This window comes from Polyodon spathula, chromosome 15 (assembly GCF_017654505.1).
Source record: "Polyodon spathula isolate WHYD16114869_AA chromosome 15, ASM1765450v1, whole genome shotgun sequence".
Taxonomy (NCBI): Eukaryota; Metazoa; Chordata; class Actinopteri; order Acipenseriformes; family Polyodontidae; genus Polyodon; species Polyodon spathula.
In genome coordinates, this window is record NC_054548.1 from 31,317,810 (window position 1) to 31,341,870 (window position 24,061).

The window sequence follows — 24,061 nt, forward strand, 5'->3', positions numbered from 1 at the left end:
CACTGCGTTCATGATTGCAGCAGGCTTGAAGGAAAAATCACGCTCTGTGCGCACAGTCTTATGTCCTTGGTGCCGGGCCATGGGACCGTAAAACTACACTACACAGAAGAATCTAATTTAAAGCAGCTTCCAGATATTTGCCTGCAGTATCCCGTCTGCTTTTTATAGATTTTGCCCAGTTTACTGCTTTTCCAGTTTCACAGTGGTTTGGGATCTCAAGTAACATTTTATTTTCTTTCAGTACTTTTGCATTTGGCTGTTTTGGTCAGTTTAGCATCATTATTCATGTTTTTATTCAGTCTATACAGAGTAATTTAACCGATGCGACAGGCTCATATTTTCTTTTAACTCAAAAACCTGATGGTGGTGCCCTGTTTCTGTGTGCGCTCTTTTCTCCTGAGAATTACGTCTTAGTTTTCCATTCCTTAACACTTGTGCATGTCACAGTGGCAAAAAACAAAACAATCCTTTACAGGATGTGTTTCCCTACAAGCTCTGTCCAATCCATCTCTCCCTTCGACTGAAGAGGGTGCAGATCATGTCGTGTGTGTGTGTGTGTGTGTGTGTGTGTTTGTGTTGTGCCTTTGACCCATCCTTGAGCTTTGACGACTATATATTCCTGCTCATAGATGTAGGCCATATTGGGACACTAAGTCCTCTGACCCCCTTCCCTCCCCATATCTCAGCCAACCCACAGCTATACTGGGTAAAGCTGCAGTATCACAGCTGTTGTGTACCCAGGAGCTATGTGATCAAAATGCAATGTGACTGATCCAGGGTGCCAGTAGCAGGCTAATACATAATAAGCTGATTTAAGTATTAGAACAAGGATGGTATGTTAGATACTGCTGCAGTTTTTTATTTATAAATGATGTAAAATGCTGTACACTAGCTTTTCTTTATGTATGACAAGATAACTTTAAAATAGCCAGAGAATTCAATCGTCGGTGCCAAGAAAGTGGATGTTTGTTAATGGCTCCTGGGAGTTTAGGTTTGGTGTGTCGTTGCATAGGTGTTATAATTTACTCTTTGCTGAGGAAGCAGTTTTCAGACCTCTTTGATTTGCTCTGTTCTGCTTCTGTCATCATAATCTTCTCCTTGGATTTGCATGGCTTTCCAACTTGGTGAAGACTAATTTATTTTTGTTCTCTTGCAAACTGAGGTGGTGGTGGTGGTGGGGGAACGGCCAAAGATGTTGGCAAACCAGACCAGTGTTTTCATTTTTTCTGGAATTTGTGCTATGCTGCTGATGCTGGCAGTGGTGTACTACACGTATTGGTAAGAAGGTAGTATTGTAATCATTCTCTTGTATAGGTGAAGCGACCTGGAGACACTAGCTAAATGATGGTAAAAGGTGGTTTATTTACCATTCCTGTATTGATGTGTGTGTACAGTTTTTTAAATATACTCCTGAAAATGACATCTAAGAAAAATTACAAGAAATAAACAAAAACAGTTAACAGTTGTGTTGCTTACCATCTCTAGCGACAGAGCAAATTTATCAAACACTATTTATTACACCATAAACTGTCAAATTTAAAAAGGGCTTTTAGTTGGGAAAGCAGGCAGACAATAGGCCCCTGATGAAGAGCCTTTCCAAAATTGTATAGTAACTTGACTTCTTTACCTCTCATCTAAATTGCAATGAAAATGGGTGTTTCTTAGCACAAATTCTTGAGGGTGTCTAAATGTAGGTAATGATTACCCACTTTTGCATAGGACCTGTTCTACCATTGATTTGTGGAACCATGGGTGAAAGTTTTCTGCCTGTAGATGAAATTTGTGGTTTATTTTGAACAATACTAATTGTCAGTGCATAATTTGTAAAGAAAGAGGTGACGGGGCACAAGCAATGACAATAATAATACCGTTCTTATGAAGCGCACATTCAAAATCATAACACATTTATTTGAAAGAGTATTGTACATACTCTAGTCTTAGATTTTATAATCACATATTCTACATCATATATGAAAAGCAGTAGTATGTGCAGAAAAAAAAAAAATTAAAGGCAAATGCAGGACAAAAAAAAAAAAAAAAAGAGAGAAAAGTATGCCTGTATACATAGGCACGTAACCCATAGGGCAGAGAGGGCAGTGTCACCTGCTTTTTGGTGGGGGAAACGGGACGGGACGACAACTATGTATTTTGCCAGTCCACTTTTCTTCCTCTGTGCATTATTCTCCTATGTTTTGTTATGGTTTGGCATTTAAACGGTTTAAAATTAAATATAAAGTGGGAAAGCATTCAAATGACTCCAGAATGCCAACATTGATTTAAAGAAAAAAAACACACGCACCCTACACAAACATTGGTTTCGACCCCTGGTCCACGCTGTAGTAATATCTAGCTATATCAAACATTTTCAGCGCAGTGAATGTAATAGAATCTGCAGTTTGTGAAGATTGCAAAAAAAATAAATAAAATACATCTCTGTTTAGGCTGGGTAGTTGCTGGCTTGGTTTGTTTTTATTCTCTATTCATTAAATTCTATTTTTAAGTTCAACACTGACGCTAAATAAAATGTAGTACAGTACAACATTGTGTATCTGACCCCCTGTAGACTGGGGTATAGGCAGATATGTGAAAAAGACGAATATGCAAATATCTATAGAAAAAGCATTTACATAAACAGGTTAGTGAACAAAAACAACATGACATTGGTAAGCAAGATTAATTAGGCTACAAATAGTGTTGCTATGCGGTTTGCTAGAAGCCATCTTCACGCAAAGCTGTTAAAAAAAAGCAAAACAAACTGTAAATGTACAGTAACCTGCAACTAATGGCTTCTTTCTTAACTCTAGAAGTCCCTGCCTCCCTGGTTCTACTTTCTTAATGTCTCTGTACGTTGCGCTTTTTCTTGATTTTGCCAACAGCCGATAAGCAGCTCGGTTTGAATATTGCTTCGGCTATTAAACAAACGGCCGGTAAGCATTGCATTTATGAAGCTTGCTTTGTTTAATTCAAATGCATTTAAAAGCGATAACAATACGCTGTCAATATCTGAAAGCATGCGCTCCATCATATAAATACATTGCACAAAAAAAGCTTTCTCGACTGGTGTATTGAAACGTCACTGCTACACACAGCTGACTGACACACGCACACAGTCCGCCTTACGTAAAGGGGAACGCATCAAAAGGCTGATTGCTATAACGCTTTCTTTCTGTTTCCATCGCGGAAGCTGCATTTGCTGCCAATGCCATTACTCGTAGCCTATTTTTTATATTTATTTATTTATTTATTTAGTGAGGAGGTTAATTGATCAGATTGGTTATATGACGGTCAGATATGCGACGTTCCACTGTATAGTCGCAAGCAGTGTTGTAACACTAAAAAAAAAATAACAAGCCAGTTTTCACTTTAATGGAGTAGGCACAATATTTGTTTTCATTTGTTTTATAAATAAAACATGTCATATGCTTTGCAATTATCCATTACCAAAGATGCATCCTCAAAAAAATCAAGCAAGTTAGTTGGACACGATCTCCCTTTCCTAAAACCATGTTGACTGTCTCCCAGGACCCTGTTACCATATAGGTAATTTTCCATTTTGGATCTTATTATAGTTTCCATAAGTTTGCATATAATAGAAGTCAGGCTTAATAGTCTGTAGTTACCTGGTTCAGTTTTGATTCCCTTTTCGTGGATCGGTATTACATTTGCAATTTTCCAGTCTGTCGGTACCACCCCTGTGTCAAGAGACTGCTGCATGATCTTGGTTAGCGGTTTGTAAATTACTTCTTTCATTTCTTTGAGTACTACTGGGAGGATCTCATCCGGCCCAGGGGATTTGTTTATTTTAAGAGCTCCTAGTCCCTTTAACACTTCTGCCTCAGTTATGCTAAAGTTATTTAAAACTGGATAGGAACTGGATGACATGTGGGGCATGTTGTCAGTATCTTCCTTTGTAAAAACTTGTGAAAAGTAATCATTTAATATATTTGCTGTTTTTTTTCTTCATCTACAATTTTGCCATTTGTATCTCTTAAACATTTAATCTCCTCTTTGAATGTTCTCTTGCTGTTGTAATATTGGAAAAACATTTTGGCATTGGTTTTAGCTCCCTTAGCAATGTTCATTTCTATTTCTGTCTTGGCCTTTCTAACTTCCTTTTTGACTTGCGTTTGCAGTTCTGTGTACTCTTTCTGCGTACTTTCTTTTTGGTCCTTTTTTAATGCTCTGTAAAGTGCCTTTTTTCGCTGAATATTTTTTTTAATTGATCTATTAAACCATTTTGGCAATTTAGTTTTACATTTAGATTTGTGTACTTTAGGGATGTAATTGTTTTGCGCCTCTAGTACTACATTTTTGAAGAACAGCCATCCTTCTTCTGTGGGTGTTTTCTCTATTTTACTCCAATCTACTTCTGTTAGTCTCTGTTTCATACCTTCATAGTTTGCTTTTCTAAAATTGTAAACCTTATTTAGTCATTACTTTTGGGGTTTTAAAAAACACTTCAAATGAGACCATGTTGTGGTCTGAGTTTGCCAGTGGTTCTCTGACCTCTGTTTTAGTTATTCTATCTTCGTTATTTGAAAAGACTAAATCAAGGCATGCCTCCCCTCTAGTGGGTGCCTTCACAAATTGTGTTAGGAAGCAGTCATTTGTCATTTCCACCATTTCTATTTCATCCTTGGTGCTACCCACCGGGTTTTCCCATTTTATTTGTGGGAAGTTGAAATCCCCCATTAGTATGGCTTCTCCTTTGCTACACGCATTTCTAATGTCATTGTATAACAGATTATTTTGCTCACCGTCTGAATCTGGCAGTCTATAGCATGCTCCTATTATTATGCCTTTTGAATTTTTGTCCGTTATTCTGACCCATATTGATTCGGTTTTATTTTCTTTGTCCAGGTTTAACACCTGGGCTTCAAGACTGTTTCTTATGTATAGCGCTACCCCTCCTCCTCTTCTGTCCTGCCTGTCTTTCCTATACAGTGTATACCCACAAATATTATATTCGTCCCCATCACTCTCAGACAACCAAGTTTCTGTAACACCTATCACATCATAGTTACCTGTTAGTGCAGTAGCTTCAAGTTCTAGAATTTTGTTTCTGATACTTCTAGCATTTAGATAAATACATTTAATGGTTGTCTTACCTGAGTTGTTGTTCTTGTTTTGATGCGGTCTCCCTTCTGTTATTTTGTTGATTTCTCCCCCCTTCCTTTCTAGTTTAAATGCTTCTGAACCTGCTCGAGGATCTTTTCTCCAAGTAGACTGGTTCCCTTGTTATTTAAGTGCAGTCCATCCCGTCTATACAGATAGTCCTCGTTGTAGAATGTGGTCCAATGATCAAGATAGGTGAAGCCTTCCCGTGTGCACCACATCTTCAGCCATGCGTTTTGATTAATTATTTCCAGCTGTTCATATGGTCCTTTGCAAGGTGCCGGTAGTATACCAGAAAATACCACAGTTTTGGTTTTCTCTTAATTTCCTTCCTAGCTCTCTGAATTTGTTTTGCAGGGATTTTGGTCTGTCTCTTCCAATGTTGTTTGTACCGATGTGGACGACTACTACCGGATCGTCTCCTGTTCGTTCTAGGAGCCTGTCCACGTTCTCAGTGATGTGCTTGACCGAGGCTCCCGGAAGGCAGCACACTGTTGTAGTAAGGGGGTCCAAACTGCGAATTGAACTTGCTGTGTTTCTCAATATGGTGTCCCCAACAATCATGACCTCCCTTCTTTTTGCTGTCTGGTCACCACCGTCAATGGGGTCCTGGATGTCGTTCCTTTCATTCTCTTTGGTTCTGCTCATCAAAATTCTGAAATGACTCAAATTTGTTGGTTGTTTTGATTTCTGGTGGTTGTGTTTGACGAAGTTTCTTTTTTTCCCTGCTTCTGCCTACCTGAACCCAGCTATTCTGACCTTCTATCTCCCTGGTGGCTTTCAGTCTGTTAGGGGTGATGCAGACTTCCATGAATTGTGGGTGTGCCAGTTCCTCAAGATCCTGTTGCTGTCTCACTTCTTCCAGCTCCATTTCTAGCATACTTACTAGTTCATGCAAATCCTGGATCGCGCCGCACTTTACGCACACTTGGTTTAGCTCCGCTGGGTTTTCTCAGATTTCCCACATCAAGCAGGTGTCACAGATTACTGGCTTGAAGACCATGTTGAGGGTTTTTTTTTTGAGGTTTAGTTTCTTATGTAGCTGTCAGCCTGCTTTCCAACTGCTTCTAAACTGCTCTGTACTTTTCCACGCCTGTACTTCTCCCACTCGCTGTCGCTTCCACTTGCTGTCGCTGGGAAGACTGCCTCGTTTAACTGCGTTGTTCTGCTGCGCTGTTGGCTCCTCCCCTCGCCCGTGTCTCAGAACGGCGCTGAATTTGAATCGGCTGCTCCGAGTTTCAGCTTGTTTGTTATCAGAAAAACACACGCGGCTGTTTGAGTAGTAGACGTACTACTACTACTACTACTACTACAAAAAAAATGATATTACAAATATCAGAAACTGGAACTCAGGCCTCAGACTGAGGACAGTGTCAGAAACTTTTTCAGTTCCCCTTCCCTTTTCTGGGGAACTCACAGCACTGTTAAAGCATGCCACCGCAGCGCAACAAATGCCCTGGCCTGAGCAGAGCGAGCCTATGAGGTCGATATTTGATCGACCCTTGGCTCCGGCTATGTAGACCTATGGTCTGCCTGTCCACCCGGACTTTATGCATGAGGTCCAGTCTTCGTGGGGTCACCCCGCAACATCCTCGGCTGTTCCGTGGTCGGCTGACCTATTGTACAAGGTACACGAGGTGGAGAAGCTGGGTCTCTGCCACTTCCCCCCAGTGGAGCCATCGATTGCTGCTTTAATTCAGGCTCAGGACATGTCCTGCATGAATAAGCAATGCAAGGTCACTGAGACCATGCTCAAAAAGGCTTATTTGGCAGAGGCCCTCGTCATACACATGGGTAGCACCCTTGTGGTGTACAGGGCTATACTGCTGCTGGTGCTGTCGGTGAACCACAGATCCTCCCAGCACACACTGGAGGAGCTGCGCCTAGTGACAGATCACCTCCTGCAACTGTCCAGATTTAATGGACAGGCACTGGACAGAGGCCTCGCAGCGTTGATTGCCGCTCGAAGGCAGTTGTGGCTCTCCCAGGCACGGGTTCCAGACAGAGACGAAGCTTCCCTTTTTGATAGTCCTGTCACTCCAGGCCATACTTTTGGCCCGGCAATGGACAAGCTCTTTAAGAGGTTGAAGCACGTCAGAGAGTCCACCAAGGAGTGTAAGCTCCATGTGCTTTGCCCTGTAAGGGTATTAATGTATTATGCTGACAGAACAAAAAGTTGGAGGCAATCTGAAGAGCTGTTCATTTGCAATGAAGCTAAGGCCCACGGTAAAGCCCTGTCTAAGCAGAGGCTGTCTGATTGGATTGCAGAGACTGATTGCTATAAACAAGCCAACTTGTCCCCTCCTGTGAAGGTCACCGGTCACTCCACAAAAGTATGTCTACCTCTTGGGCGTGGTTCCAGGGTGCATCTGTCAGTGACATTTGCAATGCCCCATACTTGCATGAGGTTTTACAAACTAAATGTGCTGGATTCTCAAAACCCTGGCTTTGGGACCAGCGTGCTAGCGGCAGCTTCTATGTCGAGACCCGAAGCACCGGCAGAGAATTGATTCCTGCTGTGTAAAAAATAATAATTAATAAATAAATAAATAATATATATTGTGGCAGCCTTACCATCTGACTCTCTTTTGTCATTCTACAAGTAATGCACTTTGCGACAAGAATATAAGAAAGTTTACAAACGAGAGGAGGCCATTCGACCCATCTTGCCCGTTTGATTGTTAGTAGCTTATTGATCCTAAAATCTCATCAAGCAGCTTCTTGAAGGATCCCAGTGTGTCGGCTTCAGCAACATTACTGGAGAGTTGGTTCCAGACCCTCACAATTCTCTGTGTAAAAAAAGTGCCTCCTATTTTCTGTTCTGAAAAAGTCCCTTGGGTCGACATTGTCAATACCTTTTAGAATTTTGAATGCTTGAGTCAGGTTGCCGCGTAGTCTTCTTTGTTTAAGACTGAATAGATACAATTATTTTAGCCTGCCTGCATATGACGTGCCTTTTAAACCCGGAATAATTTTGCACTCTTTCTAGAGCAGCAATATCCTTTTATCATAATCCTGGTTCCCTGAAATAGAAATGTATCTCTTACAATCTTCGGTCTCTGTGTACATTACACACAGCAGACTGAAGGAAAAAAAATGGACTGGCCCTGTTCAGCTGTCATCTTGGAGCCTAGTGCCTTCCAGGAGGGGTGGAGACTGGCGTGATGATGTTGCCAGTTACTGTGTGACAGCTTTGGTAAGTTCACCCGTTATGTAATGGATACATTTCATTTTCAGGGTTATGTTGATAACCTAACAACCTCATTACCCTATTGCCTACATACATGATATTGTAGGGTAGTAGAATGTGATAATTCTTAATTAATACAATAAAATGCTGTGAAATTCAATTTTTGATACAACGCTGATAACTTTCTTTATTAAATTGTTAGTCTTCAATGGTTTAATTAGGCTATTATTTATTTATTTGTCTTATAATGGCGTAATATACCTAATCCAAACTTTCCCACCACACGTCATATTTGTTAGACAGTCAGAATCTGAGACGATTATACTGTATTTACAGTATAATCGTAAATCTCGAAAAACTACTCACTTCTAAATCTTTTGTAATCATTTTTGTATTACTTTAGTATAAATACATGTTAATTTAGATTCATATGTTGTTTTTTTTCTGACTTTATGTGAACGAAAAGACACATTTGCCCGTTTTCCCATTGGAAATAGTGATATTTTGAAATATCACTGTCCTGGTCACAAAAGCAAAGTTTGTGGGGAATAATAGCCATTTTCTATACTTTTGAGGCATAAGCAATTAGGAAATAACACTTACTACCCAGGAACAACAAAAAAAAAATTGTTACACGGTGTTATTGTTTTAATAGTGTTTATTATTAGAATTATTATAATAATAAAATTTTAGCGTGCAGACCATATGGTAACAGCCCGATTGCAGTTTTGCTTATGAAAAAATGTGTATAATTTGTACAAATATTTTCAAATCTTGAGTACAGTATTTTTATTTTCTGATATGCACACCGATGTATGCATGTTAAATTGATGAAATAATCCAATAGCACATATTGGAAGGCTTTGCTTAGCCACTTTTTTTTTTCCTTTTAAAACGTGGCCTCTCTTTGGTTACCAAACACATTGGAAACTTTTGACATTTTATTTCCTGGTCTACCCAGGAAGTTATGGACACATTAGGTGCAGCCTGGCTAAAGCCAAAATAAAGAAAATTTAAAAAATCATTGCTCAACCTGTATTCTCATAGCACACAAGTTGTGACAAATGTGCATAACATGTACACTATGACTTAGATTTTCTACACCCTGATTATATAGTATGATTTGTGCCATCTAGACTGTTGTGTTTGATTATAGCTGGACTTCAGTTATTTTTTAATTTATTTTTCCCCAATTTTGAAATGTCAGCCAATTTCAATAATTACTAGCCAACAGTCACGCATTCTCACCAAACAATAATACATAATACAAAATCAAACATATATGCACAGGGGCTGGGAGTACCCTGTTACATTGGCCAATTAAGTACTTTAAGGTAGGACTTTAAGGTAGAAAAAGGACACCAATTTCAAGATGGTGAATTTTTTATTGGAATAGAGTCAATACAGCCAAGGGAGCATCCCACTGAAAAACACTGGATTCTTAAAGGGTTAAGTCCACAGTGCTCCCTGCTGTTTTGTTACTGCATTTTCCACTTTCTTTTGCCACCTGGTGGCAGGACTAATTAAGTGCAGCTGATTCCATTGTAGTTGGGGGTGGGTGTGGGGTGGAGTTGTATTTTGTCTTTTATTACTACTGCTCAAACAAGGAAGCCATTACTTGGATCATGGTAACGTTATCCTGCTCCTTGTATTATTATTATTATTTTTTTTTATAGTCAGAATATTAATAAAGTAATAATTATCTACCTATTATGTGTTAATTTTTAGCGTGGGTGAAACCAAGGTTAACCTATAACAAAACCGGAGCCACTGTTCTCCATGACAAATTTAAATTAGCATTTTATACACAGTGAATAAACTTAATAACCTGTTAGATCATTGCCTTTTATCTTATAAAATTGTAATGTTTTTAACAGATATTTAATTTTACTTTTGTTCTATAAAATAAACTTAATACCTTGAAATTGCATCCATGTTGTTCTGGTTCTGTAGGTATTTGTACTCCACTGTCCAATATGATTTGTATTGTGAACCTTGTGCTTATCTACATGGGACGATACAAACCTTCATCATCTACAAATCGGGAAGCTTTTAACAATGGTTTCCCGCTTTAGGAAAGATACTAATAATTTATGAGTTTTTAAAAAAAAGTAGGAGGCTCCTTAGTGGCGCATCCAGTAAAGGCGCTCCACATGGAGTGCAGCATGCGCCCTTTATTCTGGATGTTGCCAGTTCGAGTCCAGGCTATTCCTTTGCCAGCCGAGGACGGGATCTCCCAGGGGGCAGCGCTCAATTGGCCGAGTGCTGGCCGGGGGAGGGAGGACTTAGGTCGGCCAGGGTGTACCTGCGCACCAGCGACTCCAGTGGTTTGTCCAGGCACCTGCTGGCTTGCCTGTAAGCTGCCCAGGGCTGCGTTGTCCTCTGACACTATACCTCTGCGTGGCTGCATGGTGAGTCTGCTGTGTGTAAAGAAGCAGGCAGCTGACGGCACATGCTTCGGAGGACAGAACGTGTTCCTCTTCGCCCCTGCTGAGTCAGTGCAGGGGTGGTACTGGTGGGTTGAGACTAAAAAATAATTTGACATTGGGGAGAAAACAATAAAAATAATTGTCGACTACTAAATTAAAAACGCTAAGTGTGGCAGGCTGGCGAGTGGATAGAGGCCCAGAGACAGACTGCAGTTCAAAAAAATATATACTTTTATTATAAATCAACACAAAATAAAAGGGCACAAGGGCCAAAACAAAGGGATTTAAACACAAAAAGAAAGACACAAAAAGCAAAACTTACAAAATAAAGGTTTCCAGGCTGGGCAAGGTGTTCACTGGATGAGAAAAACCACAACAACCCCAGCAAACCAAAAACACCAACTTGCTTCCTCAGCTCCCTCCTCTCTAATGGGATGCAGAGGCCTCCTTTTATGTCAGGTGGCTGGGCGCTGATTGATCGTTAATTATGCTAATCAACTAATCAACCCCAGCCAGCTGAGCATAATAAACCCAGGCAGGTAGGGGAATTTAACCCCATCTCTGCCAATTTCTAAAAAATACTACCAAATATGTTAACTTCAAGCCTTGAAAATTGTTATCTTTTTTACTGTCAGCTGTCTATGAATCTGACTGTTGTTTCCATGAGATTTTCTTGTTGTTAGTACATATCTAGGGTCTGTTGATGGATTACAGTCTATGGGAAAGAAGATGGGTCCATATTACAACCAGATGGTGGTTTTGTTTTAATACAAATTGTGTTTTTTGTTTCTTTTAGGTCTGTTGTTCTAAGTGAGGGGCCGTGCAAACGCTTCTGATCTATCATGGGTTTATTTGCGTACCTGAAGACTCAGTTTATTCTGCACCTGCTTATCAGCTTTGTGTTCATAGTGAGTGGACTAATTATAAACTTCATTCAGCTATGCACACTGCTTCTCTGGCCAATAAACAAACAGCTGTACCGCAGGATCAACTGCCGCCTTTCCTACTCATTGTGGAGCCGTAAGTGACCATTTCAATGATATTTAACAATTAAGCTGAAATTTTTGAAAGTGTACTAAACAATTCTGGTACTATATATGGAAAAATGTCTTTTACATTTTGCTTTAAGTGTAATTTTGGCAAAATATTAGTATGATACTTCAGCTTAGTTTTCTTTAAAATAATTATAAAAATGTGCCCTACATTATATTGACCCTCTTGTTGAGAGTGTACAGTTGTCAAAGGTTATTGTAATGTGATCAAGGCCATAGTAGTGTTGTCTTGTGAGCTAATATTACAATGTTCACCTCAATGTTTGTGTCCTACATGTCAATGGATGTTATCTGATTTTAATCACCCAAACACCTTGGTATGTAACAAAGTAATAATTTATATTTTTCTGTTCTTCAAAGTGACAATATAAAATGCATTTCTCAAAACTTTTCAGCATTAAATAATTGATTTGGCACTTTAATGACATTTGTAAATGTTTAAAGAGTAAGTAGCACGCTGTTGCTACAATGCACCTGAAACCTTTCTTTTCATTGTTAACATCCTGACAACTTTTTACACTTAACCTTAAAGTTTGTTTCAAAGCTGTTTTCAAAATGTCAGATCTAGTGCATTGACAGTATAAGGATTATCGCCCACATTGTCAAACAGGTAACACAACAATAACGATCCATGATGTGGTACGAAACAGAAAAGCCTGAGCACATGTTATGTGTTTATACAGTGTGTGGAGATTAAGAAATTAAGAGACCACTGCAAAATTAAAAAAAATGTTCATTTTACCCAAACACATACCTATACATAGTAAAACCAGAGAAACTGATAATTTTGCAGTGGTCTCTTAATTTTTTCTATATATATATATATATACACACACACACACACACACACACACACACACACACACATGGCACGGAACGTTTTCATAAGTCTGGAAGGTGGGTAAAACACTTTGCACACAGTGCCTTGCAAAAGTATTCAGACCCTTCCTATGGTGTCCCATTTTGTGAAATTACAAAATAATGCATAGACATTTTTTTAAACTTAATTTTTTATTCAAAACTTGAATGCTCAAACTGAAGACTTCTAAGAGTAAGATAAGTTACAGCAAATGTCAGCAAAAAACTAAAGAGAAAAAACTGAAATATTCTGATTGCATAAGTATTCAGACCCGTCAACTCAATATTTGGTGGAAGCACCTTTGGCAGCCGCAAGTCTTTTTGGCTAAGTCTCTACCAACTTTGCACACCGGCTTGGTGCAATTTGTGTCCAATCTTATTGGCAGATTTGCTCAAATGCTCTCAAGTTGCTTGGGGAATGCTTATGAACAGCAGTTTTCAAGTCTTTCCACAGATTCTCAATAGGAATCAAGTCAGGGCTTTGATTGGGCCACTCAAGGACACTCGCTATGTTTTTGTGAGGAAGGTGAATTTTTGCTCCAGTTTTAAGTCTTTAGCAGACAAACAGGTTTTCCTCTAGTGTTTTCCTGTACTTTGCTCCATCCATTTTTCCTTCAATCTTAACAGGCTTTCCAGTTGGGATGGGTCGGTATAACGGTTTTTTGGTTTACTGCGGTTTAGGTACATTACGGTATTAATACCATTGCTTTTATTCTAAACCGCAATTATCGTAATTCGGTTATACACCGGTTAACACATTTTTCAACTGCAAACACACTTCTTCTAAATCAAGCCATGGTACTTGCAGCATTGGCAAAGTGTCTTAGGAAGATCTTTTTGTGAACTGATACTGTATTTTGATAATGGTTTTGAAGGAAACTGTCATCGACACAGAATACACGTTTCAATTGCTGTGTTCTGTTACCCAGAGCTTGCTGCACCAGGTGCTCTTGGCTGCTGTCTTTCTGACATCACACGCAGCTTTTAAGAAACGCCTTCTCCAAACCTTGCAACGCAGCACACATTTTCAACGTGCTATAATTACATTTGTCTGGATTATGGTCAGTTTAACGTAATAGATTAAAATTAACTTTATTGTATAATTATACATCACTTGTCACGGATTGAGTACATTATGTTTGTTTAAATAATTGATTTATTTATTTAATATAGCGTTGACAAGGCTGTTCACGGCTTCATTGTATAATGATAAAATGTCGTTCGCCTCCGCTAACAAGGTGACAGCAGCAGTTTTAGTGGTTATTTGCATTACGATTAGCAGGTCATCTTTGCATCGTCCCTTTAGTTCACAGCCGCAGCCAGCCTCCCGCAATAACATTTCAAAGCTGCGCTGGGCTATGCAGAATCTGCACAGAGTTCTGTGGGTGTTAGTGACATCTACAGCGCATCTCCAAGATTCTGTACAGCACTGTGCAGAACTGCAGAAATCTGCACCATAAGAACACGACCAATGTCTCAAATAAAACTAGTACAGACCCGCGACTGCAGTAGGAGAGCCTACTTATTACAAGTGTAGTGTGTAACAATTTTTTTTTTTTTTTTTGTTCCTGGGTAGTAAGTGTCAGAAGTCAGAAAAAAACAACATATGAATCCAAATTAACATGTATTTATACTAAAGTAATGCAAAAATGAGTACAAAAGATTTAGAAGTGAGTTGTTTTTTGAGATTTACAATTATACTGTATTTACAGTATAATCGTAAATCTCGAAAAACTACTATTGTTGACTTTCTCCCATCTCAGCCATTGAACTCTGTAGGTCTTTCAAAGTTGTCGTTGGCCTCACAGTGGCATCTCTCACCAGTTTCCTCCTTGCCCGGCTGCTCAGTTTGGAGGGATGGCATGATCTAGGCTGGTACAATGCACCTTCCATTTCTTGATGATTGAGTAGCTCACAGGGATATTCAAAGACTTCAATATATTTTTGTACCCTTCTCCTGATCTGTGATTTTCAATGACTTTATCCCTGACTTGCTTTGAGAGCTTCTTGGTCTTCATGGTTGAGTATTTGCTTGAAATTCACTGCCTGACCAAGGGACCTCACAGAGACAGGTGTTTTTATTCTGAAATCATGAGAACCACTAATATTGCACAGAGACAGAGGCCATTCAACTAATTGTGTGGCTCGTTAAGGTCATTTTGTGCATCTGAATTAATTTAGGTTTGCTGCAGCAAAAGGTTTGAATACTTATGCAATCATGACTTTTCCATTTTTATTTCATATTAATTATCTATTTACTTCTTTCTTTTTGTTTTTGCTTTGAATGTGTGGAGTAGGTTGTGTATATAACACACATTAATTCCTACTTCAAAGTGTCATGACTAAACTTTAAAAAAACAAAATGTGAAAACAGTGAGAGGGTCTGAATACTTTTGCAAGGCACTATGTGTATACTGTGTGTGTGTGTGTGTGTGTGTGTGTGTGTATATATGGTTTGATATATATATATATATATATATATATATATATATATATATATATATATATATATATATATATATATATATCCTTCAAAATCACACACCAAGTTAAGTGACCTCCACCTGTGTTAAATTGTAGTGATTCACATGATTTCAGGATAAATTCAGCAGATCCTGTTCCAGTTCCTCTCCTGGGTAGTGCATTTCAAAGGAAAGACTCAACCATGAGCACCAAGACGCTTTCAAAAGAACTCGGAGACAAAATTGTTGAAAGGCACTGATCAGGGGATGTGTATTAAAAAATAAGGCCTTGAATATCCTTGGAGCATCCTCAAGACAATTATTAAGAAGTGTAAGGTGTATGGCACCACCAAGACCCTGGCTAGATCAGGCCGTCCCTCCAAACTGGATGACCGAGCAAGAAGGAGACTGATCATAGAGGCTACCAAGAGGCTAATGGCAACTTTGCAAGAGCTGCAGGCTTTTATGGCCAAGACTGGTCAAAGTGTGCATGTGACAGCAATATCACAAGCACACCACAAATCTGGCTTGTATGGTAGGATGGCAAGAAGGAATCCATTACTCAAGAAAGCCCACACTCAGGAGATTCTGTAGCCATGTGCCAAAAAGTTTTGTGGTCTGACAAAACAAAAATGGAACTTTTTGGCCTAAATACAAAGCGTTATGTTTGGTGCAAACCCAACAAAGCGCATTACCCAAAGAACACCATCCCTACTGTGAAGCATAGTGGTAGCAGCATCATGTTATGGGGATGTTTCTCATCGGCAGGGACTGGGGCACTTGACATGATAGAAGGGAAAATGAATGGAGCAAAGTACAGAGGTCGTTGAGGAAAACCTGCTGCCCTCTACAAGAAAGCTGAAACTGGGATGGTGCATGACAACAACCCAAAGCACACAGCCAAAGCTACACTGGAGTGGCTAAGGAACAAAAAGTTAAACGTCCTTGAGTGGCCCAGTCAGTGCCCCAACCCAAATCCTTTCGAAAATTTGTGGCATGACTTGAAGATTGCTGTCCATCAACGCTCCCCAAGGAATTTGACAGAGCATGAACAGTTTTGTAAAGAAGAATGGTCAAATATTGCCAAATCTAGGTGTGCAAAGTTGGTAGAGACCTATCCCTACAGACTCACAGCTGTAATTGCTGCCAAAGGTGCTTTCACCAAGTAATAACTCGGGGGTGGAGACTTATCGAATTATGAGCTTTCAGTTTTGTATTTTTAATATATAATTTTTTTCTCAAAAACTTGTGCTCCTTAACAATATGGAGTATGGAGTGTAGATAAGAGGGAAAAAAATCCTCATTTAAAGGCCTGAAACTCTGAGGCACTGACACAACAAAATGTGAAAAAAAGTTCAAGGGGGTGTAGACTTTCTATAGGCACTGTGTGTGTGTGTGTGTGTGTGTGTGTGTGTGTGTGTGTGTGTGTGTATATGTGTATGTATATCTATCAGCAGTGATTTAGAGGACAGATCTCAAACCCCAGTGCACTGGAGCATCCATTTTGGAGAGAGCTTTTGAAACAGACTTTAAAGTTACCTGTTTGACAATGTAGGCAATAATCCTTATACTGTCAATGCACTAGATCTGACATTTTGAAAACAGCTTTGAAACAAACTTTAAGGTTAACTATAAAAAGTTGTCAGGATGTTAACAATGAAAAGAAAAGGTATAGGTACATTATTTTAACAGTTGTAGCAACACGTGGGGACATGTAATGCTATATTTTTCGTAACCCTGCTACTTACTCTATGTGATTTTGCAACAAATCTTGTCTTGTTCCTTTTATAGAGCTTGTGATGTTGCTAGAGTGGTGGGCGGGTACAGAATGCACTCTATTTACAGACAAGGCCACTGTGGACAAGTTAGGGAAAGAACATGTCATCGTCATCCTAAATCACAATTATGAACTAGATTTCCTCTGTGGATGGACCATTTGTGAGCGGTTTGGAGTTTTGGGGGTTAGTCTTTTTTATTTCTTTCTTTAGTTAACTTCTGTTTAAATATTGTTATTAAGACCACTCTAAGTCGATTCTTGGTTTTAATGTGATGCCTGCCATGAAATTATCCTATTTAAAACACTACTACCCTAATGAATATGGAAAAAAACAAAGACATCTTCTATTACAAATCAGTTGTATGTAATATTAGTTACAATTGTATCTGGTTACATAATTCAGATACCATTGGGTAATGACCAGTAGCATTAGTAGCTGAAAGCAATGCACATATCAGTAAGTTTGTGTTTACTAAATCCATTTAGTAACATCTCACTATAGCACATTACACATAAATAACACAACTTAAACTGTACCCTGGATCAGAAACCAACACTCTGTTCCTCCTCTGTCAGACACGTTGAAAATGGCTAATGGGAGAAACACCATGATCAGACAGCAGAGGCAGAAGCAGCCTCAGATAACCGTCAGCAATCCCTTTTATAGAGTTCCCACAAATCCTGATTACTTGCAAGTATGAAATACATTTCATTACAAAATGGGTTAACCTATTACGTCCAATTCAACTGAACACCTCTAACAAAACTGTGTCTTATGCCTGCGACGTCAGCATACAAGCCTGTCTCAGCCCCCACAGGAGACAAAACTGCATGCAGGACGGCGCTCAGCGCCATTTTCTATTTCTGTCTCTTCAGCTACACAGAGTGCTTCAGCATTCGAGAGAGTGAAAATAAGCTAGCTTCGACCAGAGCAGTCAGATAAGCCTGTCTTATTTTATTTCTGCTTGTTTTTTTCCTCCTTGGGATAAACCATTGAAGCAAAAAATTGTTTAAATAGTTTAATTGTGTTTTTTACTGTGAGTCGTTTTCACGGACTTCTGGCCAGCGGCAGCGGTGAACTTACCTGCTCCTGCACTCCGCAGATTGGTGACATAGTATTATTAATGTTATTTATTATCTCTCTTCTACCTTAACTCAGGCTGGAGTTTTATTAGTCTTATTTTTAACAAGCATTTTGTGAATTTAAACATTTAAATATATACAGTGCCGAGAAAGTTTGTGAACGCCAAAGATAATTATGGAAATTCCATAGTTTTACCATGAAATCAGGGTTGGTTTATATTAACCAATTCCATGCCTTTTGAAGCAAAATTATGTATGAATTAGACAAACAATGAGTAATTAAGATTCAGGCATATGAAAAAGTAAGTGAACCCCTGGTTTTATCAGCTCAGTTAAGGGGATAATTAGAATCAGGTATTTAAATAATTAGGCAGAGCTTCAGGGGTGAGTTTGTGAGGCCCCACCCTATATAAATAAATAAAGATCAGAAACTTTGTGAGTTTGGTCTTCACCATACAGGTGTGTGGAAACACGTCATGCCACAATCAAAAGACATCTCTGAGGACCTCAGAAAAACAGTTATTGATGCTCATAAGTCTAGAAAGGGTTACAAAACCATTTCTAAGGATTTGGGGCTCTACCAATCCACTGTCATCCTACCAAAATCTCTCCAAGAACAATCTGGAAAATCATTAACTATGTCACAAAGTACCCCAGAGTAACATCCAATGATCTGCAGGCCACTCTCGCCTTGGCTAATGTGAGCATTCATGTCTCAACTATCAGAAAAAGACTGAACAAGAATGGTGTTCTTGGAAGGATAGCCAGGAAGAAACCACTGCTCTCTAAAAAGAACATTGCTGCCCGTCTGAAGTTGCTTTGCTGCCTCAGGACCTGGACGACTTGCCATCATTGACACAATCATGAATTCTGCATTGTATCAGAAGATTCTAGAGGAGAATGTCAGGCCATCCGTCCGTGAGCTGAAGCTGAACCGGAAGTGGGTCATGCAGCAAGACAATGATCCTAAACATACAAGCAAATTTAGAAAAGAATGGCTGCAGAAGAAGAAATTCCGCGTTTTAGAATGGCCTAGTCAAAATCCAGACCTAAACCCCATCGAAATGTTGTGGCAGGACCTGAAGCGAGCTGTCCATGCAAGGAAGCCCTCAAATGTCACCAAGTTCTGTAAGGAGGAATGGGCCAAAATTCATCAAAACAGATGTGAGAGACTGACTTACAGTTACAGGAAACGCTTAGTTAAAGTCATTGCTGCTGGGGGTGCCACCAGTTACTGAATCTAAAGGTTCACATACTTTTTTTCAGACATGTATATTGAATGTTGAACCATTTGTGGATAAATACATGTTGAAAAAGTGTCATTTGTTTAATCAGGTTATCTTTATCTATTGTTAGGACTTAGATTAAGATCTAACAACATTTTAGGTTTGAAATATGCGAAAATCCTAAGGCGTTCACAAACATTTTCTCTGCACTGTATTGTGGTTGAAACTTCTGTATTTGGGTTTCTGCCTTTTTTTTATTATTATTCCAGGTGCTGTGCGTGTGGCTTACTACTTCAGCAGTCACAGCAATCTGGGGTCAGACTTGCTTGCATGTCAGTACTCATGGAAGAGCACTGTGTTAGCTCTCAGGCTGCATAGACTAACTTGCGGGCAGTAGCCCAACAGTTAGAGAGCTTTGCTCTGCTGGCCATGCCACAAAAGCTGGAAGCTTCAGCACAGCTTTGTAAAGTCTTGTCAGTGGGAGAGAGCTGTAAGCAGGTGCTCTCAGGTTGCATCCCTGTGTTGCTGCCTTGGTCACACGCAGTTTGCTTAGACCTTGGCAGTACCAGTCGTTCACCGTACCATGCCTCCTTGCACCGTACCGCACTGTGCATGGTAATACACTGTGCACTGCAACATACCGTACCGTGCATACCGTACCATGCTCCTGCCAGAGTTGCACGTAGTGCTTCGGCCTCCTTTTGAAGGACAAACTTCCTCAGTGGCGGCTAAATGTGGTGCTACATGCACTCACAAAACTACCCTTTGAACCACTGCATTCTACAGAGCTTAAATACCTGTCTCTGAAGGCAGCATTTTTACTTGCCATCACCTCCTCGAGACGCGTGCGTGAGATACAACAATTTTTAGTAGCAAAAGCTTGATTGGTTTTTTTACGGAGTCTAGGACTAAGGTTGTGCTCTGTATGAATCCGGCCTTTGTGCCCAAATGCCTATCGACCTTCCATGTCAATCAGTCTGTGGAATTGGAGGCTTTTCATCCTCCATCATTCCAGTCAGCCGAGAAGCGCTGGCTCCGTACGCTTTGTCCAGTTAGGGCATTAGCGTATTACATTGACAGTACAAAAAGTTGGTGGCAGCCCAAGCAAAATTTATGTGCTTTGGAGCTAAGAACCAAGGTCAAGCCCTGTCAAAGCAGAGGATGTCCAATTGGATCATTGAAACAGTCAAGATTGCTTACGAGCAAGCCAACTTGCCCCCTCCAGAGGAGGTCACTGGTCATTCTACTAGGGGTCTTGCTACCTCTTGAGCGTTGTTTCAGGGTGCATCGGTCATTTGCGATGCAACGGTGTGGGCCACTCCTCACACCTTCACAAGATTTTACAGGCTTAATTTCCTGGATCCTCAGAACCCTTGGAACCAGAGTGCTGACAGCGGTGTCTCAGCTGGACTCAGAAGCACATGCATGAGGTAATTACTGTGCCTTATAAGTATGGCAAGCCTTCGATTTCATCAAATTGGCTGTTCTCTAAGTCACGTCCTTGTGACGGCTTGGGTATACTTACCCATTGTGTAATGGAATACATTTCGTACTTGAAAGGCAACGTTAGGTTATTATCATAACCCTGTTTCCCTGAAATAGAAATGTATCCATTACAATTCTGTGGTCGCTGCATACATTATATGCAGTAGGCTGAAGCTTTTGACAAAGTTCCGCACAAAAGATTAATTCTGAAACTGAACGCAGTAGGGATTAAAGGAAACACATGTACATGGATTAGGGAGTGGTTAACATGTAGAAAACAGAAACTACTGATTAAAGGAGAAACCTCAGAATGGAGTGTGGTAACCAGTGGAGAACCACAGGGATCAGTATTAGGTCCTCTGCTATTCCTAATCTACATTAATGATTTAGATTCTGGTATAGTAAGCAAACTTGTTAAATTTGCAGACAATACAAAAATAGGAGGAGTGGAAAACACTGTTGCAGCAGCAAAGGTCATTCAAAATGATCTGGACAAGATTCAGAACTGGGCAGACACATGGCAAATGACATTTAATAGAGAAAAGTGTAAGGTACTGCACGCAGGAAATAAAAATGTACATTATAAATATCATATGGGAGATACTGAAATTGGAGACGGAATCTGTGAAAAAGACCTAGGAGTTTTTGTTGATTCAGAAATGTCTTCATCTAGACAGTGTGAGGAAGGTATAAAAAAGGCCGACAAGATGCTCGGATACATTGTGAAAAGTGTTGAATTTAAATCAAGGGAAGTAATGTTAAAACTGTATAATGCATTAATAAGACCTCATCTTGTGTTCAGTTCTGGTCACCTCGCTATAAAAAAGATATTGCTGCTCTAGAAAGAGTGCAAAGAAGAGCGGCATAAGACGCAGCTTTGTTAGAGGTGTTCAGTTGAATCAGGTGTAATAGGTTAACCCATTGTGTAATGAATACATTTGTATTTCAGGGAACCAGGGTTATGAAATAACCTAACGTTCTGTTTTTAACTGTAATTTCTCATACATACATGCACACATACATCATCTAAACAAGGAATCTCAACCATAGAAAGTAATTACAAATAATGTTATCAAAGTTACAATATTAAATAACTGATAAAAAGCTTTTGAAATAAATGTAATTGTATTCAGAATGGACAAGCTGTTGGGTAAATATCCCTATTCATCTTTATTATGTTTTCTTGATCTTGTTGGTAGAGTTCGAAAGTCCTTGCAAAGCATGAGTTGTTGAAAGTGCCACTAATTGGGTGGACCTGGTACTTCTTGGAAATTGTTTTCTGTAAAAGGAGATGGGAAGAAGACAAAGACACTGTCATTCAGGGACTCAAAAACCTCTCAGACTATCCCGAGTGCATGTGGGTAAGTGCTGGGCATGCAATGAACTCACAAGAATATACACAAAACTGTAGTAAATCTTGCAGCCTGCAGCTCCTTTTAACAGTGTGCTATTCAATCCATTTTACACTGCAGTTGAACAAAAAGCAATACGAATGGGTTAGGTTGTGCAAAATCCTAACATTCACTGTACATACTGTAGAGGCTTCGATTACGAGCATGTCAGAAGTGAAATAGTAATTGAAATAGCAATAATTTTCTGTAACTTAAAATCAGGTGAAAATATGAGATTTATTTTAATATACTTTAGCACTCATTGTTTTTCCTCCTTTTTTTTTTTTTTTTTTTACTTGTTACCGAGCGGTCAAAATGCTCGTGTTGTCCACTAGTACTTACACTTGAAGATCCAGTACTTTATAGATTGGTTTTAGCGTTATTAAAACAGACATTGAATTTTAGTGCGGCATCTGTTACTATACGCTAATACTGAAATGTTAATGGAAATCGTGATGTACACAGAAAATTTTTACAGTTCCTCTTGTATTGTGAAGGGACACGCTTTACAGAGAAAAAACACCAGATCAGTATGCAGGTCGCTGAATCAAAGGGCCTTCCCAAGCTGAAGTATCACTTACTGCCCAGAACAAAAGGATTTACCACAACCATGCAGTGTCTTAAAGGAACAGGTGAGAGATCTAAATAGCTGGGTGCTACCATACCTTCTGTGAACTTGCATTGTTAATGAACACTAAACTGTACTTACCCGAGCTCCTGTTTTAACCCAAAATATTATATTTGGACCATGCAGAAAAAAATTATGATGGTTTATCATTTTCCAAGTATGTAACGACAATTGTTTATCCATTTCGGATATTGATTGTTGTAAGGGGTTGTGACAAAGATTCCTCCAAACAGTGGAATAATATAATTATTTACAGATCTGTTGTACTTTCTTAAATACTGAAACAAGATTGATTTGGCGAGTTTGGGTGAATTGGGAAAACTGGTTTAGATTTGTTGACATTCATGGGAAGGGGTGGTTAGATGACCGTTTTAATATTACTACAAGTATAGTATTAATAATAATAAATAAGATGTAATTTTAATCTCAAAGAACATCTTTGAATATAAATAAATAGCAATCGTGGGCCCAGAGTGGCTCATCCAGTTAAAGCGCTGCCACAGTGAGCGTAGGAGTCATACAGCTTGGACGGCACCGGTTCGCATTCAGGCTGTTCAAAGAGTAGGAGTCCAAAGGGAGAGTCACATTGGCTCTAATGCTCCCAGGGATGGAGATTAGAAACAGGCAGGGACTTATTCTCCTAATAACAGCGAACCCTACTGGCCAGACACCTAAGCATATTCAGAGTGGATAAGAAGCAGGGCTAATCTCTGTCTTCCAGGATCGGTAGCCTGGTCCTCTGCTCTGGATTGCTTGCGTAAAAGTGATTCTGACCTTAGGATTGTGAGATTGGAGGATGCTCATATGCCCTCAGAACGTCCATGCTGTGTGAGGACTCACTGCGGTGAGGAGAAAAAAACATAATTGGACATTTCAAATTTGGGGAAAATAAATAAAAATAATAATAATAATTGGTCACTCTAAATTTTATAAAAAAAAAAAAAAAGTAATAATAAAAATAAAAAACACAACAATCGTTGCAGAAAATGTACTAGAAGATACATAATGGAACAAAATGCATAAAGTATTCCTTTAAAATAGCGTGGGTCATTTATGCAGTTGGTTCAACCACAAAATGTGTGGTGGAATAAGTACATTCCATACATGTGGATACAGCAGTAAAGCCACAACTGGTTTTGAAATTGGCAAATGAGTCCCAGAATGAGTGAATTTCAAAACTTCTCACTAATGTCTCGGTATTTCTCGGTTCTGTCACCAAACTCCCTTTTCTGAAAAAAGGCAGGGTGAGGTCTCAGTAATACATGTGTAGGTGTTCTTAAAGTATAATCTTCTAGTTTATTTTCTTTATATCTATGGGTTGTTTCCAATAATCGGTCTTCTTAGTGTTCTTCACTAATTTTCAGA

The 24,061-nt window shown here is 39.4% G+C and overlaps 1 protein-coding gene across 2 annotated transcripts in view; it reads left to right on the plus strand.

Moving 5' to 3' along the window:
- Positions 1 to 24,061, plus strand: part of LOC121327762 (1-acyl-sn-glycerol-3-phosphate acyltransferase gamma-like) — a 68,914-nt gene that overhangs the window by 17,039 nt on the left and 27,814 nt on the right. For both annotated transcript variants that reach the window (XM_041271949.1, XM_041271948.1), the window contains 4 exons: positions 11,531 to 11,754; positions 16,898 to 17,067; positions 21,877 to 22,038; positions 22,547 to 22,700. In XM_041271949.1, coding sequence (XP_041127883.1) covers positions 11,577 to 11,754; positions 16,898 to 17,067; positions 21,877 to 22,038; positions 22,547 to 22,700 — 664 coding nt within the window. In that variant the 5' untranslated portion in view covers positions 11,531 to 11,576. The remainder of the gene's footprint in view (positions 1 to 11,530; positions 11,755 to 16,897; positions 17,068 to 21,876; positions 22,039 to 22,546; positions 22,701 to 24,061) is intronic.